General features: G+C 42.9%; 1 protein-coding gene across 2 annotated transcripts in view; it reads left to right on the forward strand.

The window, feature by feature from the left end:
• The window catches only part of MYO10 (myosin X), a 256,895-nt gene that overhangs the window by 101,820 nt on the left and 138,816 nt on the right, over window positions 1-16,259 (forward strand). Inside the window, exon 3 of one of the 2 annotated variants that reach the window (XM_043887225.1) lies at window positions 10,861-11,019. The exons of the other annotated variant lie outside the window; for it this stretch is intronic. Within the exon in view, the coding sequence (XP_043743160.1) occupies window positions 10,861-11,019 (159 nt within the window). The remainder of the gene's footprint in view (window positions 1-10,860; window positions 11,020-16,259) is intronic. 2 annotated transcript variants of the gene reach the window in all.

A 16,259-nucleotide genomic window follows, 5' to 3' on the forward strand; every position in this document is an offset into this window, starting at 1 on the left:
GGCCAGGGCAGAGTTTCAGTTAAGTAGGTGGCTTCCTTCTACAGCCTGTCCTAAGGTCATAGCCTCAGAGACTTAGAGTCCATGGAGCTTGACATGAGGAAGCTTGTCTTTGGTTTACATGATCATTTTAGCCACATGTCTGGAGGCAAAAGTCTTAACCTTTCTCGTCGATCATGCTTTAATTCATGAACCAAGAAATTTGAAAGAAAGATGGAAAGTAAATTAAGAAACCCCATCTCCCCACACAAATGAAGTTGCATTTCAGGGAAAATCTAAACAAAGCCAGCCACATTTGTGCAAAAGGATTAAAATAGAAGAAGAAAGTGTGTTGTGTTGTCTTTCATCAGATGCAGTGCTGGGCAAGATCATCGTAAAAAAGGTAGATCTGAATAAATCCCCACCTCCTTTTGGCTCTGCCCTACCACCCCCAGCTGGTGTTCAGGCCCTTGTCTGAGGAGGAGGAGTCCCCCATCTCTGAGTCTTGATTCTTTCCTTAGAGAATATTCTACATTGTTCCTTGCATTATAGGCTTCGTTAATAGCTCAGTTGGCAAAGAATCTGCCTGCAATGAGGGAGACCCTGGTTCGATTCCTGGGTCAGGAAGATCCGCTGGAGAAGGGATTAGGCTACCCACTCCAGTCTTCTTGGGCTTTCCTGGTGACTCAGCTGGTAAGGAATCTGCCCATAATGCAGGAGACCTGGGTTCGATCCCTGGGTTGGGAGGATCCCATGGAGAAGGGAAAGGCTACCCACGCCAGTGTTCTGGTCTAGAGAATTCCATGGACTGTGTAGACCATGGGGTCGCAAAGAGTCGGACACGACTGAGCGACTTCCACTTCACTTCACTTCACTTCTCTTCCTTGCATGATGGCCCCCTTATAGGAATTTCTCCCTTCACAGAGCCCTTGTTGATTTCAGTTGCTGTGACTTTTACCCACAATGGACTTTCTTGGTAGCTCAGATGGTAAAGAATCTGCCTGCAATGCAGGAGACCCAGGTTCGATCCCTGGGTTGGGAAAAACCCCTGGGGAAGGGAATGGCTACCCACTCCAGTATTCTTGCCCGGAGAATTCCATGGATAGAGGAGCCTGGCGGGCTGCAGTCCATAGGGTCACAGAGTCAGGCACAACTGAGTTACTAACACTTACCACATTATTTTTAGTTTTCACAGTAATGCTATGAGTGAGGGATAATCATCACCATTCTTACTTTATCAATGGGGAAAATCATGGGCCAGGGAGGTTAAGCATCTGGCTCATTATCCCTGGGCTATGAAAGCATAGATCTCGGAGAACAGAGTCCAGCCAGGTCTGACTCCGAGGCCATATCTGGTCAGTACCCACCGCTGCCTCTCCCTATGTATTGTACCCATTTTGAAGGCCAGGACCATTTATTCAATATTTCCTGAGTCTGTATGGTGGGCCAAGGCTGGTCGCTGAGAAACAAGGTAAGCATGCGTCCTGCCTTTGTAGAGTTTCCAGACTGAGTTTTCTCTATAGTGAGGTATGAAGTCAGTTTAGAGAGTCACAACTGACATTACAAAGAGAAGACACTGGGATGCACCAAACTTCATGGTGTTTTACGAAACCCTTGTGAAACTGTGTGTATAGTAGTTCACAGTGTAAAACACATTTTTTGCCTGTAGGTTGTGGTCCAAAGAGTTGAAATATATTGACGAGAGGTTTCTGAGTTGGGAGGGAGATGGTTTTGAAACAAGGGAGATAATAGATTAAAGTGATTGCAAACTGTCACAGGAGCTAAAAAAACAGATGTGATAGAATCAGGAGGAAGGTGGCAGGGTGTCCTTCACACGAAACCACTGGTGCCTTCTGAGAAGGTGACATTTGGGTGGAGACATCAGGGAGATTAGTGGGATGTCAGTGGCCCAGACACAGAAACGGCAGGTCCGAGAGCCCTGGGTCAGGGAGACAGGGTGGAAATAGTGTGGAACATGTTGTCTGAGACGGTAATACAGTACAATTAGAAAATGATACTATCTGTAACTATAAAACAGAAATAGTTACAGATGTACGAAATAAGCTTATGGTCACCAGGAAGTAAGGGAGGGATAAACGGGAAGATTGGGATTCATATATATACACACTTGTTGTTTAGTCGGAAAATCATGTCCAACTTTTTTGCAACCTCATGGACTGTAGGCTCCTCTGTCCTTGGAATTTCCTAGGTAAGAATACTACAACGGGGTTGCCATTATAGGTAAGTAATAAGGACTGGCTGTATAGCACAGGGAGTTCTATTCAGTATTCTGTCATGGCCTCTTTGGGAAAATAATCTAAAAAAGAGTAGATAGTTAGATATGTATAACTGGTTCACTCTGCTGTACTCATGAAAGTAGCATAACATTGTAAATCAACTATACTCCAGTAAAAAATTTTCCTTAAAAAAGAAAACGATAACAAATAGAAGCAAACCCCATTGCTTAGTGACCACCATCATTGTAAATCATCACCCATCACCCTTCTTAACTTGGGTCAAATAAGAATCAAAAACCAAATTATATAGTATTGTCCTGCTGACCTTTGATTTACCTCTGTTAAATGTTTTTATCTTTAAAATTGTTTCCAAAAGATTTGTCTGTGTTTTATGAAAGGTTTTGCTTATAGGCATTGGCTGACTCGTCATTTTTTCCTGGTATCTACCTAAACATCTGGTTGGAAGGCACATCAGGGCATTCCTAGACCATGATATCTCCCCCTGGTCCTCGTGACTTTTGGGCTGGATAATTCTCAGATGTCTATAGCAGCATTCTTGACCTTACCGACTGGATGCCATTAGCGCCCTTCCCCCCCATCCCTCACAGTTGTGACAACCGAAATGTTTACAGACCTTGCCAACTGTACCCTGGAGAGCCAAACTGAGACCTTCTCTAGAAGAAATGCCAAGCTCATGGGAAATGAAGTTACCCAGACTGAGAGCATGGTCTATCCCATCTGTCCATCAGGAGAGGACATAAGATTTTTTTTTTTTTCTATTTTTTCCTCTCTGATCAGAAAAGTTAGATTTTTGTGACTGGGGGTTGCTAACGAATTGTAATAAGAGAAATCTGTGTATGTCACTATGAAGTGAAGTGAAGGTCGCTCAGTCGTGTCTGACTCTTTGCAACCCCGTGGACTGTACAGTCCATGGAATTCTCTAGGCCAGAATACTGGAGTGGGTAGCCTTTCCCTTCATGGGGTCTTCCAGACCCAGGGATTGAACCCAGGTCTCCTGTCTTGCAGGCAGATTCTTTACCAGCTGAACTATCAGGGAAGCCCCTATAGTATGTCACTATAGACTATAAAACCTTGCACATAAGCCTGATGGGGGTTTCCTGCCATATGTGTACTTTGCTAGGATTAGAATAAAGGGATTGAAAATGGCTCAGCTGTTTTTTAAATTAATTACTTAACTTCTTGATTTTCATTTTTTCATACAGAGTTGGACCCAGTGTTGGGCAAACCTTCTCTGAGGCCCCAGTAGGGTTGATGGGTGGCCTTAGTTTTGTTCCCATGCTTAATCCAGTCCATCTTGTGACCAGTGAGCTTTTATTTCTGTAACAGGAGCTATTTGTTCTAAGGTCCCGTTTTCTCTAAATTGATTTCCTGTCTATTAATCTTCTATACTTTGCCCCGTTTCTTAACCTTTACCACCTTTCTCCTAATATATGCCCCATTGAAGTCACTCAGTTTGTTTTTAGTTGGGTTTAGAGGAATTCACTTTGCTATTGCGTTTTGGCTGTTGTTTGTTCCCAAAAAATTCCTGTAAAAAGAATTCCATTCCTTAGCCCTAGAATTTTCTTTTTTGCTATTTGGGGATAAAGTTGTGCAACTTGTACCCTGTCTGTTGTTCCATAGGAATGACTTCTGGTAGTTCAAAGGGCTCTCCTTAAAAATTCTTGAACAAGATGGTGAGTCTTACTAATCCTTTGAAATATTTCCAAATTAGCTATTTATTCAACCAGTGTACTTTAACAAAATGAATGCAGGAGCCTGCTTCCATTCCTTTCTTCCTTAGGGTTTCTACTTTGATGTTACCTGATCAGTGAGGGTTGTCTTTAAACACAACATAAAGTAACCCCTCTGGGTGCTTAATCCCTTTGCCCTCATTTATGTCTTCATAGATATTCATCACCATCTGCACAGTGTTATATTTACTTGTCCATTTCTGCTTTTTCCTTCCCCTTATTAGAACATCCATCGTATTCCCAATGCCTAGAACACATCAGTAAATATTTGTTTGAATGTATGGATTTTCTTTGTTAATTTATCAGACACTTATCTATGTACCAGGCATCACTGTAAAATCTTTGCAAATGTTAACCCATCTCTATGGGTTAACAGAGAGAGAATGGATGGTTCTCTCTGCCTTTCCTTCACACATACATTTTCTCTGCTTTACCCACTGTTCTTTGAAATAATCACTGTTTTGAACAGCTGCAGCCCTCTGTTTTGGCATGATATTTCTTTCCTGTACATAACCTCTTATTTATGTAACTGTTACAGTCTATCCTGATTCTTTCTCTCTGAGGTCAGGAGAAGGAATAGCGCTCATTCTCTTGACTGCCCCACTCCTGGAATGGCCACATGCCTACATCTGACACAGCGTGTATCTGAAAACCTATGAGAAAGTCATGTACTAAGGTGGGGACTCAACTTATAGTGATTGCCATTCTTTCAGAGACCATGTGCCCAGCTCTGAGATGCTTACTTGGACTATAGGTTGTCTTACTGTTCCCAGGGTGTTAAAAAGGCAACAGACGGTTACATGTGACATAAATACTTAGTCATTATGTACTCAGTCGTGTCTGATTCTTGGTGACCCCATGGACTATAGACCGCCAGCCTCCGCTGTCCATGGAATTTTCTAGGCAAGAATACTGGAGTGGGTTGCCATTTCCTCCTCCAGGAGATCTTCCTGACCGAGGGATTGAACCTGTGTCTCCCACATTGGCAGATGGATTCTTTACCGCTGAGCTACCTGTGAAGCCCAAGATGGCCGCCACTGTCAGCCTAAATGTATTTAACTTTCTTGTTTGATGTTAATGAATTAAAATGAGGGTCTGATACCTTGTGTTTCTACACTCTTGAATTTCTTGGTGTTTTTCTGTAATACCTGGTCATCTTGGCTGTGGCATAGCCCCCTTGCATGCCCTCAGTGGCCCCAGACCTGTCCTACTCTTTCGGGGGCACTTATGTGGTGGGGTGGCCACCTCCCTATGAGGTGGGGCTGCTGGGGCTGACACTTCTCCTGGCAGGTGTCTGGGCTCGGAAAAAGCTGGGAAAGTGGCTGGACCTCAGATGAGATGGCTGGGGTCTGCCCTGGCCTCGAGCAGTCTCTCAGGACTGGTTCTGACCGACCCTTGTGGTTTATGTGGCAGAAGTGACACCACTGAAGTTTTCATTTTTCTCTGGAAAATAAAACAAAACATGCCACCTTTTTCCATGGTTTATGGAAACCATTGGGTTGGTACTTCTGCTTTTCTTGCTGTGTCACTCCCAAATAACATGCTATTTGTTTCCATATAGGCAACTTCTTGTTGTTACGTTGTTAAGTACTGTCCAACTCTGTGACCCCAAGAGCTGCAAACTTGGCAGGCTTCCCTGTCCTTCACTATCTCCCGGAGTTTGCTTGAATTCGTGTCTGTTGAGTCAGTGATGCCATCCAATCATCTCATCCTCTGCTGCCGTCTTCTCCTCCTCCTTCAGTCTTCTCAGCATCAGGGTCTTTTCCAGTGAGTCAGTTCTTTGCATCAGTAGCCAAACTATTGAAGCTTCAGCATTAATCCTTCCAATGAATATTCAGACAACTGGTTGACATTGAAAATTAGAATTCCCCAATCTGCGGGTACTGTTCAAGAAAGTTACTTTGTGTGCATGTGCACACGTGAGCTTGTGTAGATCACATTTTTTGTGTTGTTTACATTTTGCTTTTACATCTTGGTGTTTTTATTTGAAGGACAAACATAAAAGTATCAGTGAAAAGAATCAGTTGAGTCACTCAGTGTGTCTGACTCTTCGTGACCCCGTGGGCAGCAGCACGCCAGGCTTCCCTGTCCATCACGAACTCCCAGAGCTTACTCAAGCTCATGGCCATCAAGTCAGTGATGCCATCCAACCATCTCATCCTCTGTCGTCCTCTTCGCCTCCTGCCCTCAATCTTTCCCAGCATCAGGGTCTTTTCCAGTGATTCAGTTCTTCCCATCATGTGGCCAAAGGATTGGAGTGTCAGCTTCAGCAGTAGTCCTTCCAATGAATATTCAGGACTGATTTCCTTTACGGTTGACTGGTTTGATCTTCTTGAGTCCAAGGGGCTCTTAAGAGTCTTCTCCAACACCACAGTTCAAAAGCATCAATTCTTCAGTGCTCAGCTTTCTTTATAGCCCATCTCTCACATCCATACATGACTACTGGAAAAACCATAGTTGACTAGATGGACCTTTGTTGACAGAGTAATGTCTCTGCTTTTTAATATGCTGTCTAGGTTGGTCATAACTTTTCTTTCAAGGAGTAAGCGTCTTTTAATTTCATGGCTGCAGTCCCCATCTGCAGTGATTTTGGAGTTCAAAAAATAAAGTCTCTCACTATTTTCGTTGTTTCCCCATCTATTTGCCATTAAGTGATGGGACCAGATGCCATGATCTTAGTTTTCTGAATGTTGAGTTTTAAGTTAGCTTTTTTCACTCTCCTTTTTCACTTTCATCAAGAGGGTCTTTAGTTCCTTTTCACTTTCTGCCTTAAGGGTGGTGTCATTTGTGTTATCTGAGGTTATTGATATTTCTCCCAGCAATCTTGATTCCAGCTTGTGATTCATCCAGCCTGGCATTTTGCATGATATACTCTGCATGTAAGTTAAATAAGCAGGATGAGAATATACAGTCTTGGTGTACTCCTTTTCCTATTGGGAACCAGTCTGTTTTTCCATGTCCATTTCTAACTGTTGTTTCTATATGGAAATACAGATTTCTCAGGAGGCAGGTAAGGTGGTCTGGTATTCCCATCTCTTTAAGAATTTTCCACAGTTTGTTGTGATCCACACAATCAAAGGCTTTGGCGTAGTCAATAAAGCATAAGTAGATGTTTTTCTGGAACTCTCTTGCTTTTTCTATGATCCAGCGGATGTTGGCAATTTGATCTCTGGATCCTCTGCCTTTTCTAAATCCAGCATGAACATGTGGAAGTTCACAGTTCATGTATTGCTGAAGCCTGACTTGGAGAATTTTGAGCATTACTTTGCTAGCATGTAAGATGAGTGCAGTTGTGCAGTAGTTTGAACATTCTTTGGCTTTGCCTTTCTTTGGGATTGGAAGAATGAAAACTGACCTATTCCAGTCCCTTGGCCACTGCTGAGTTTTCCAAATTTGCTGGTATATTGAGTGTGGCACTTTCACAGCATCATCTTTTAGGACTTGAAATATCTCAGCTGAAATTCCACCAGCTTTATTCATAGTGATGCTTCCTAAGGCCTACTTGACTTGGCATTCCAGGATGTCTGGTTCTAGGTGAGTGATCACACCCTTGTTGTTATCTGGGTCATGAAAATCTTTTTTGTATAGTTCTTCTGTGTATTCTTGCCACCTCTTCTTAATATCCTCTGCTTCTGTTAGGTCAATACCATTTCTGTCTTTATTGTGCCCATCTTTGCATGAAATTTTCCTTTGGTATCTCTAATTTTCTTGAAGAGATCTCTAGACTTTCCCATTCTATTGTTTTCCTCTGTTTCTTTGCATTTATCACTGAGTAAAGCTTTCTTATCTCTCCTTGCTATTCTTTGGAACTCTACGTTCAAATGGGTATGTCTTTCCTTTTCTCCTTGCTTTTTGCTCCTCTTCTTTTCACAGCTATTTGTAAGGCTTCCTCAGACAACCATTTTGCCTTTTTGCATTTCTTTTCTTGGAGATGGTCTTGATCCCTGCCTCCTATACAGTGTCACGAACCTCTGTCCATAGTTCATCAGGCACTCTGTCTATCAGATCTAGTCCCTTGAATCTATTTGTCACTTCCAGTGTATAATTGTAAGCGATTTAATTTAGGTCATACCTGAATGGTCTAGTGGTTTTCCCTACTTTCAGTCTGAATTTGGCAATGAGTTCATGGTCTGAGCCACAGTCAGCTCCCAGTCTTGTTTTTGCTGACTGTATACAGCTTCTCCATCTTCAGCTACAAAGAGTATAATCAATCTGATTTCGGTGTTGACCATCTGGTGATGTCCATGTGCAGAGTCTTCTCTTGTGTTGTTGGAAGAGGGTGTTTGCTATGACCAGTGTGTTCTTTTGACAAAACTCTGTTAGCCTTTGACCTGCTTCATTCTGTACTCAAGGCCAAATTTGCCTGTTACTCCAGGTATCTCTTGACTTTCTACTTTTGCATTCCAGTCCCCTATAATGGAAAGGACATCTTTTTTTGGTGTAAGGTCTTGTAGGTCTTCATAGAACCATTCAGCTTCAGCTTCTTCAGCATTTCTGGTCAGGGCATAGACTTGGATTACTGTCATGTTGAATGGTTTGCCGTGGTAACGAACTGAGATCATTCTGTCATTTTTGAGTTTGCATCCAAGTACTGCATTTTGGACTCTCTCGTTGGCTATGAGAGCTACTCCATTTCTTCTTAGGGATTCTTGCCCACAGTAGTAGATATAATGGTCATCTGAGTTAAATTCACCCACCCAGTCCATTTTAGTTCACTGATTCCTAAAATGTCGATGTTCACTCTTGCCATCTCCTGTTTGAGCACTTCTAATTTACCTTGATTCATGGACTTAACATTCCAGGTTCCTATGCAATATTGCTCTTTACAGCATCGGACTTTACTTCCATCACCAGTCACATCCACAACTGGGCGTTGTGTTTGCCTTGGCTCCGTCTCTTCATTCTTTCTCGGGTTTTTTCTCCACTGATCTCTACTAGCATATTGGGCAACTACTGACCTGGGGAGTTCATCTTTCAGTGTCCTTTCATTTTGCCTTTTCACACTGTTCATGGGGTTCTCAAGGCAAGAATACTGAGGTGGTTTGCCATTCCCTTCTCCAGTGGACCATGTTTTGTCAGAACTCTCCACCATGACCCATTTGTCTTGTGTTGGCCCTACACGGCATGGCTCATAGTTTTATTGAGTTAGACATGGCTGTGGTCCATGTGATCAGTTTGATTACTTTTCTGTGATTATTCACTGTATATAAAAGTATACAGTAAATAAATAGGGGGTAGACTTCATCTTTGAATGATTGTTTTATGTACCAGAGTTTGTAAGTATGGTCAAACTGGTCAGCATATGAAGCTGAATGGGTGCAGTTAATACTGTACCCAATCAATGGTGATGAAAGAATCCAGTGTAGATTTTAGAAGTCCATGCGTGTTCTATAATCAGTCTTGCAGTGTCCGAGTTGTCTCCGGTACACAATACAATGGGCTTCCCTGGTGGCTCAGTGGTAAAGAACCTACTTGGCAATGCAGGAGATGTGAGTTCGATCCCTGGGTTGGGAAAATCCCCTGGAGAAGGACATGGCAACCCACTCAGTATTCTTGCCCAGAAAATCCGATGGACAGAGGAGCCTGGTGGGCTATAGTCATGAGGTTGCAAAAGAGTCAGACATGACTTAACAAATAGACAACAACAATGAAACAATACAACACATATGCAGCACCCACCACTGGTTTTGGAGTTTAAAGCAAGATAGGGCTTCCCTGATAGCTCAGTTGGTAAAGAATCTGTCTGCAATGCAAGAGACCCCAGTTCAATCCCTGGGTTGGGAAGATCCCCCGGAGAAGGGAAAGGCTACCCACTCTAGTATTCTGGCCTGGAGAATTCCATGGACTGTATAGTCCATGGGGTCGCAGAGTTGGACATGACTGAGTGACTTTCACTTTTAGGCTGTCAAACAGGCAAACCAATTGTAATTTATTTATTTAACTTTTTTTCCTTTTGCCTGCTCCCTGCTGCATAAAGGATCTTAGTTATCCAACCAGGGATTGAACCTGTGCCCCCTGCAGTGGAAGTGTGGTGTCTTAACCACTGAACAGCCAAGGAAGTCCCAAACCAGTTGTATTTTAAATCTGAGAGGGTTTGTTTTCCTAAAGATCAGAGGAATGCTATTTATATATCTCAGTTGAGAAGGGATCGTGCCTAAGAATATTTTTCAGACTATCCTGAGAAGTCGTGTGTCAGTCTCTGAACAAATGTCCAGGCTGTATGGTGAATTTTGTGACAACACTTAGATTGAAGAGCTTTATTAGGAAGCTTTGAACTATATCCCATGGTCCCTTGAATATATTACACAGTGAAATCAAATTACTTTCTGAAAGGTTGGTCAGCCAGCTTCTTAACTGTTACTGCTTTTGTATCAGTGGGAGAAAAGTGAACTGAAAATGTTATCATTTCTGTGATTCCCATAGGAGGGTTAGTACTTGAACAAATGTCTTTTAGGGACATCGAATGTCAATTGTCAAAACAAATTTGCTAATGTTAAAAATAGGTGAGATTTCCCAAGTGGCGCTAGTGGCCAAGCTCCCTCCTGCCAGTGCAGGAGACGTAAGAGACATGGGTTCGATCCCTGGGTTGGGAAGATTCCCTGGAGGAGGAAATGGCAACCCATTCTAGTATTCTTGCCTGGAGAATCCCACTGACAGAGGAGCCTGGTGGGCTATAGTCCTTACGGTCCAAGAGTCTGTCACGACTGAAGCGACCTAGCACAAAAATAGGTAGGTGGCATGAAGGAAATTAAAGCGTTCTCTGCAGTCTGAGTTTTGGTGGTGGATTCAGGATCCTTTTGCCAGATTTGTACTGAGATTGTATTGTGAGTTGGGAAATGGTCAGTGGAAACTGTTCATTGCCCATAATTAAGCTGTGAATTCATTTCCCCCGTCAGGTATTCACGTACAAGCAGAGCACAATTACACACCAGAAAGTGATGCCTATGCACCCCATGGATGAGGAGGGCGTGGATGACATGGCCACCCTGACGGAGCTCCACGGGGGTGCCATCATGCACAACTTGTACCAGCGCTACAAGAGAAACCAGATCTATGTAAGTTCCGCTCTCGGTCCCTTCAAGATCCTTCCACTCTTTTCCTTCCTCTTGCTGCGTCACACGGCATACAAGATCTTAGTTTCCGGGCTAGGGATCAAATCCATGCCCCCTACGGTCAAAGCGTGGCGTCTTAACCACTGAACCACCAGGGAAGTTTCCAAACTCCCTCCAGTTTGAGTCTGTTTATTTTTGTTTTTGGAGAGTATTTCATTTTTGAGAACCTCCCGTTCATCTAAGTAAAAGCTATATTTCTAGTTTTTGGGTTTTTTTTTTTTTTTGCCAAATTAGAGATGTGGGTCCGTAAATCATGTTCTCGTGTTGATTGCCTGGACTTTATTAGCAGGCATGGCTTTGTAGTGAAGGGTAATTTGACCTCTTTCTTCTCCTGAGTGCATTCTGTTCCTGAATGTTCTGTTCCTTAGAGAAGTCAGGCAGAGTGGTTTGACTTCCTTGGTTAAGGCTGGGAAGAAATGTGGCTTTGCAAACAAGCAGACCTGAGTTCAAGCTTTTTTTTTCTTCTCATTTTCTTGGTTTTTTTTCCCCTTTTATGGATTTTCACTTTTTTTTTTTTTCTTCTGGCTCTGAGGCCTATCTACGGAGATGTTTCTTTTTATATATGTAATTTTTAAAGGTTACATTCCATTTACAATTATCAAAAAATATTAGCAATATTCTCCATGTTATGCAGTACATCCTTGCATCTGTCTTGTACTTCCCTCTCCTCCACCCCTAGGTTGCCCCCCTTCCCTCGTCCCTGGTAATCACTTGTTTCTTCTATCTGTGAGTCTGCTTCTTTTAGGTTACGCTCAGGAGTTCATTGTATTTTTTAGATTTCACATATAAGTGATATCACACATTTGTCTGCCTTACTTCACTTAGCATAATGCTCTCCAAGTCCTTTCATGTTCTGCAGATGGCAAAATTTCATTCTTTTTATGGCTGAGTAATATTCCATTTTGTATATATGTGTGTGTGTGTGTGTGTGTGTGTGTGTGTGTGCATGCGTAAATATCACATCCTCTTTATCCATTCATCTCTTGGTGGACACAGTCTCCTTCCATATCTTAATTGTAAGTAATGCTGCTGTGAACTTTGGGGTGCATGCATCTTTTCGAATTAGTGTTTTCATTTTTTTTCCCAGAGATATACCCAGGAGTGGAATTGCTGGGTCATGTGGTAGCTGTTTTTAGTTTTCTGAGGAACCTCCATACTGTTTTCCATAGTGGCTGCACCGATGTACATTCCCACCAGCATGTAGGAAAGTTCCATCTAGGGGACATTTGGATTCAAGGGAACCCGTCTCATTTGTGGGATTGCTCTTTTGATTGGAGACACGTCCTTGTATAAAAAACAGTCATGCACATTTCTCCTCAACTTTTATGAACTCTGTGCCTGTATTATAAAAGTAATACCCGAAAATCACTCCTGTAGTCATCCCTTTCTGACATTAAAGTATAAATTACGTCATCTCTCCAGAATGATTTGCAGACTTTCTCCTTTCCACCTGCCTTTGTTTTCAGGTCTTTACTGGGCAACTGCTGATAGGTGTTTATTTTTCTTGTCAAGTTCAAATTCATGCAGTTTTTTTAAAAACCCAAATTTTAATATTGTAAAAACCCTTCATCTTTCAGTAGTTTTTGTTCTTTAGGAGTTAACACTCAGTTTTGGTGGTATGCCTGTAATCATGATGAATAATAATATCAGCCTTTCCAATAGCTAGGCTTCCCTGATGGCTCAGTTGGTAAAAAATCCACCTGCAATGCAGGAGACCCCGGTTTGATTGCTAGGTCCAGAAGATCCACCGGAGAAGGGATAGGCTACCCACTCCAGTATTCTTGGGCTTCCCATGTGGTTCAGCTGGTAAAGAATCCACCCGCAATGCAGAAGACCTGGGTTCAATCCTTGGGTTGGGAAGATCCTCGAGAGAAGGGAAAGGCTACCTACTCCAGTATTCCGGCCTGGAGAATTCTAGACTGTATAGTCCATGGGGTCGCAGAGTTGGACATGACTGACCGACTTTCACTTTCACTTTCCAATAGCTAGCAGGTGCTAACTGAAACTCAAGATCCTCTCAGTATTGTGGTTGCTCTAGTTTATCCAACCTTAGACCAGGAGAGGAGAATTGGGAAATAGGGAAGAATTAGATATTTGTGGGCTTAATGCAAAATTTTCCTCAGCTTCAAGAAAAGAAGGTGTTTATTTGCCTTCTTTTAATAATAATGGGAAAGTGGCATTTTTGCCAGATTGACCTAGTGCTTGGCAAATGTCTTCAGACAGCCTTGTATAGAGAAATTGAGTCGCCTTCTAGCCCTCGGACTAGCCTTGCTTACACTCAGCCCTTAGAGACAGCATTTTCCATATGTCCTTCAGAAAAGGTAATGTTCATACATGTTTCTGTAAAAGTGGCCGTGTATCCCAATTTGTGCATGTGCTTGTTGAACAAACGTGGGCTTTCTCCTGTTCCCATCTCAAAACAGCTTCCTTCCCACCTGCACAGGTGTCCGGGAAGCATGGGCCTTGGCTGTGCTTTCAGCTTTAAGTCTTTGACACGACTGCGTGACTTTGTTTACACGGCCGTTTCCTTGCTCAGTTCGTCAAGGACTGACTTTGTCTCTCCTGAGCCGAGGACAGTGTCGGGCACCTGGCGGTTGTGCCATATGTTTGTAAAAGAGATGCCATTCATGTTAGAAGTGACATAGTTGGTGATAAAAGTGAAGCTGGGTTTAAAATTTCTTTATTGGTACCTATCTCTTATAAATGAATATTTCAGAATTCATATCCTTCTGTCTTTAGATGTGAGTTTTTGTTACACATTTGACAGTCAAGAAAAAGTCAGTTAGGGGGAGAACTACTGAAGAAGGTTAAAGGACAGAGCCTTTTAAAGCTCCCCTCCACCATGATGGTGATGTGAACCTGAGAGCTAAATAGCCCAATAAACCAAATGAATATGATCTTGATTTTTTTTTCCCCCCTGGAATGAAGATCTTTTCTCTCCCCTTTGAGAGAAAAACACAGGATTTTTGTACATCCAATTTACAGCTCAGGTCAGTTAATTATACTCTATATGCCTTCCTTTTAGAACCTAGATAATTGTATTGTTTATATATAAAGCAGTCATCTTGATCTTCATTACTGAAGCTATTTTCAGTGGATGCTGGTACCTGTCAGACACTGCTCCAAGGAGACAAAACCACCACCTGTTAGAAAAGCACAGCTTTCCACCTTTACCCCAGCCCTGAGTGATGCTTGTCCATATTTTAAAAGGGGAAAAAATGGCTTGACTTATAGCAGAGGTGCTGTGTTAGTTTTCTTTTGCTGGCATAACAAATTACCATAGCTATGAATTTTTTTGCAGTTTTGTAGGTTAGTCTGAAGGGGTCTTACTAGACTAAAATCCAGGTGTGGGCATGCTAGCCTTCTTTCTGGAGCCTCTAGGGAAGAATCTGTTTCTTGCTGTTTCCCAGTGTTGGCACAGTTCAGTTCCTTGTGGTTGTAGGACCAAAGTCCTCATTTTCTTGCTGGCTGGCTGCTGATTCCCAGCTGGTAGAGGCCTCCTTCCTTCACGTTCAAAGACAGCAACCCTGGACGTAGTCCTCATGCTTCAAATCTATTCCTCCTTTCATCTGATCTCTGACCAGAGCCAAGAGAGGTTCTCAGGTTTTAAAGTTCATGCAATTAGATAAGGCTTACCTGGGTTAATTCCCAGTCTTAGAGCTTAAACCTTAATCATATCTTGAGTGTCTTATGTGCAACATCACTTAAGTCACAGGTCCTGGGAATTAGGTGAACATCTTGGTGGGGCTCAGTCCTGTCTGACTCTTTGCGACCCCATGGACTCTACAGTCCATGGAATTCTCCAGGCTAGAATACTGGAGTGGGTAGCCTTTTCCTTCTCCAGGGCATCTTCCCAAGGGCTTCCCAGGTGGCGCTAGTGGTAAAGAACCTGCCTGCCAGTGCAGGAGATGTAAGAGATGTGGGTTTGATCCCTGGGTTGGGAAGATCCCCTGGAGGAGGAAATGGCAACCCATTCCAGTGTTCTTGCCTGGATAATCCCATGGACAGAGGATCCTGGTGGGCTACAGTCCGTGGGGTCGAGAAGAGTCAGACACGACTGAGCGATTAACACTACTACTCCTTGGTAGGGCAGGGAGGGGTACGTTACTCCGCCCGCCATAGGTGCCCTCCTTTGAGCCCTGTCACTGAGAAGGAGCCTGTGTGTGTCTCCCCCACCACCCTGGATCTTGCATCATTTGTTGGCTTTCTGTTTTGGGCAACACAGGTTGCTGGTAAACAGACTCATCTCCAGGTAGAGGGGTCTGTTGTTTGTGCTAACAGGGACCATTAACTTCTCTTCTCCTTGAGGGCTACTCTTAATGACTGAGAACATTATAAGACTGCAATAAAATATTTCTTCTAGCTTTTAGCATCCTCCATTCAGATGTGGGTGGGCTTTCCAGGTGGCTTAGTGATAAAGAATTCCTTCTGCCAATTCAGGAGAGGCAAGAGACATGGGTTTGATCCCACTGGATTGTGAAGATCCCCTGGAGAAGGAAATGGCAACTCACTCCAGTATTGTTATCTGGAGACTCCTATGGACAGAGAAGCCTGGCAAGTTTGGGGTCCTTGGGGACCATGGGGTCCTTGACAGTCCATGGGGTCACAAAAGAGTTGGACGTGACTTAGTGATTAAATAACAATTCAGATGTGGCTAGAGAGCTATGAAGGCGTAGAGCACTCAGTAGACAAATCAAAGTTGAGTCCACTTTTCTCTACTCACCTCCCTTTGGGCTCTATATTAACCATTTAACTTTTTTGTGTCAGTTTAAAAATTTTTAAAGGTCAGGTGTCATCTGATAGTATCATTATTTCTTCAGGGATCTGAACATTCTAAGCTTTCAGGCGTTTGTGTGGTTTTCATCCCAGGTAGCCTGCCATTGCAGGAGACGTAAGAGACACAGGTTTGATCCCTGGGTTGGGAAACTGGAGGAGGGCATGGCAACCCACTCCAGTAATTTTGCCTGGAGAATCCCTTGGACAGAGGAGTCTGGCTGGCTATGGTCCATAGGATCACAAAGAGTCAGACAAACAACTGAAGCGACTTAGCATACACTAACATGAATGGTTTTCTAACCCTTTAAGACTGTTCGGTGAAGATCTAGACTTCATTTTACAATTTTTATATTCATCTTTTTGCCAAATTTCTGTTGATTTTTCACTTTTACTTATCAATATTAAAA

The sequence above is a fragment of the Cervus elaphus genome, chromosome 25, assembly GCF_910594005.1.
Source record: "Cervus elaphus chromosome 25, mCerEla1.1, whole genome shotgun sequence".
Taxonomy (NCBI): Eukaryota; Metazoa; Chordata; class Mammalia; order Artiodactyla; family Cervidae; genus Cervus; species Cervus elaphus.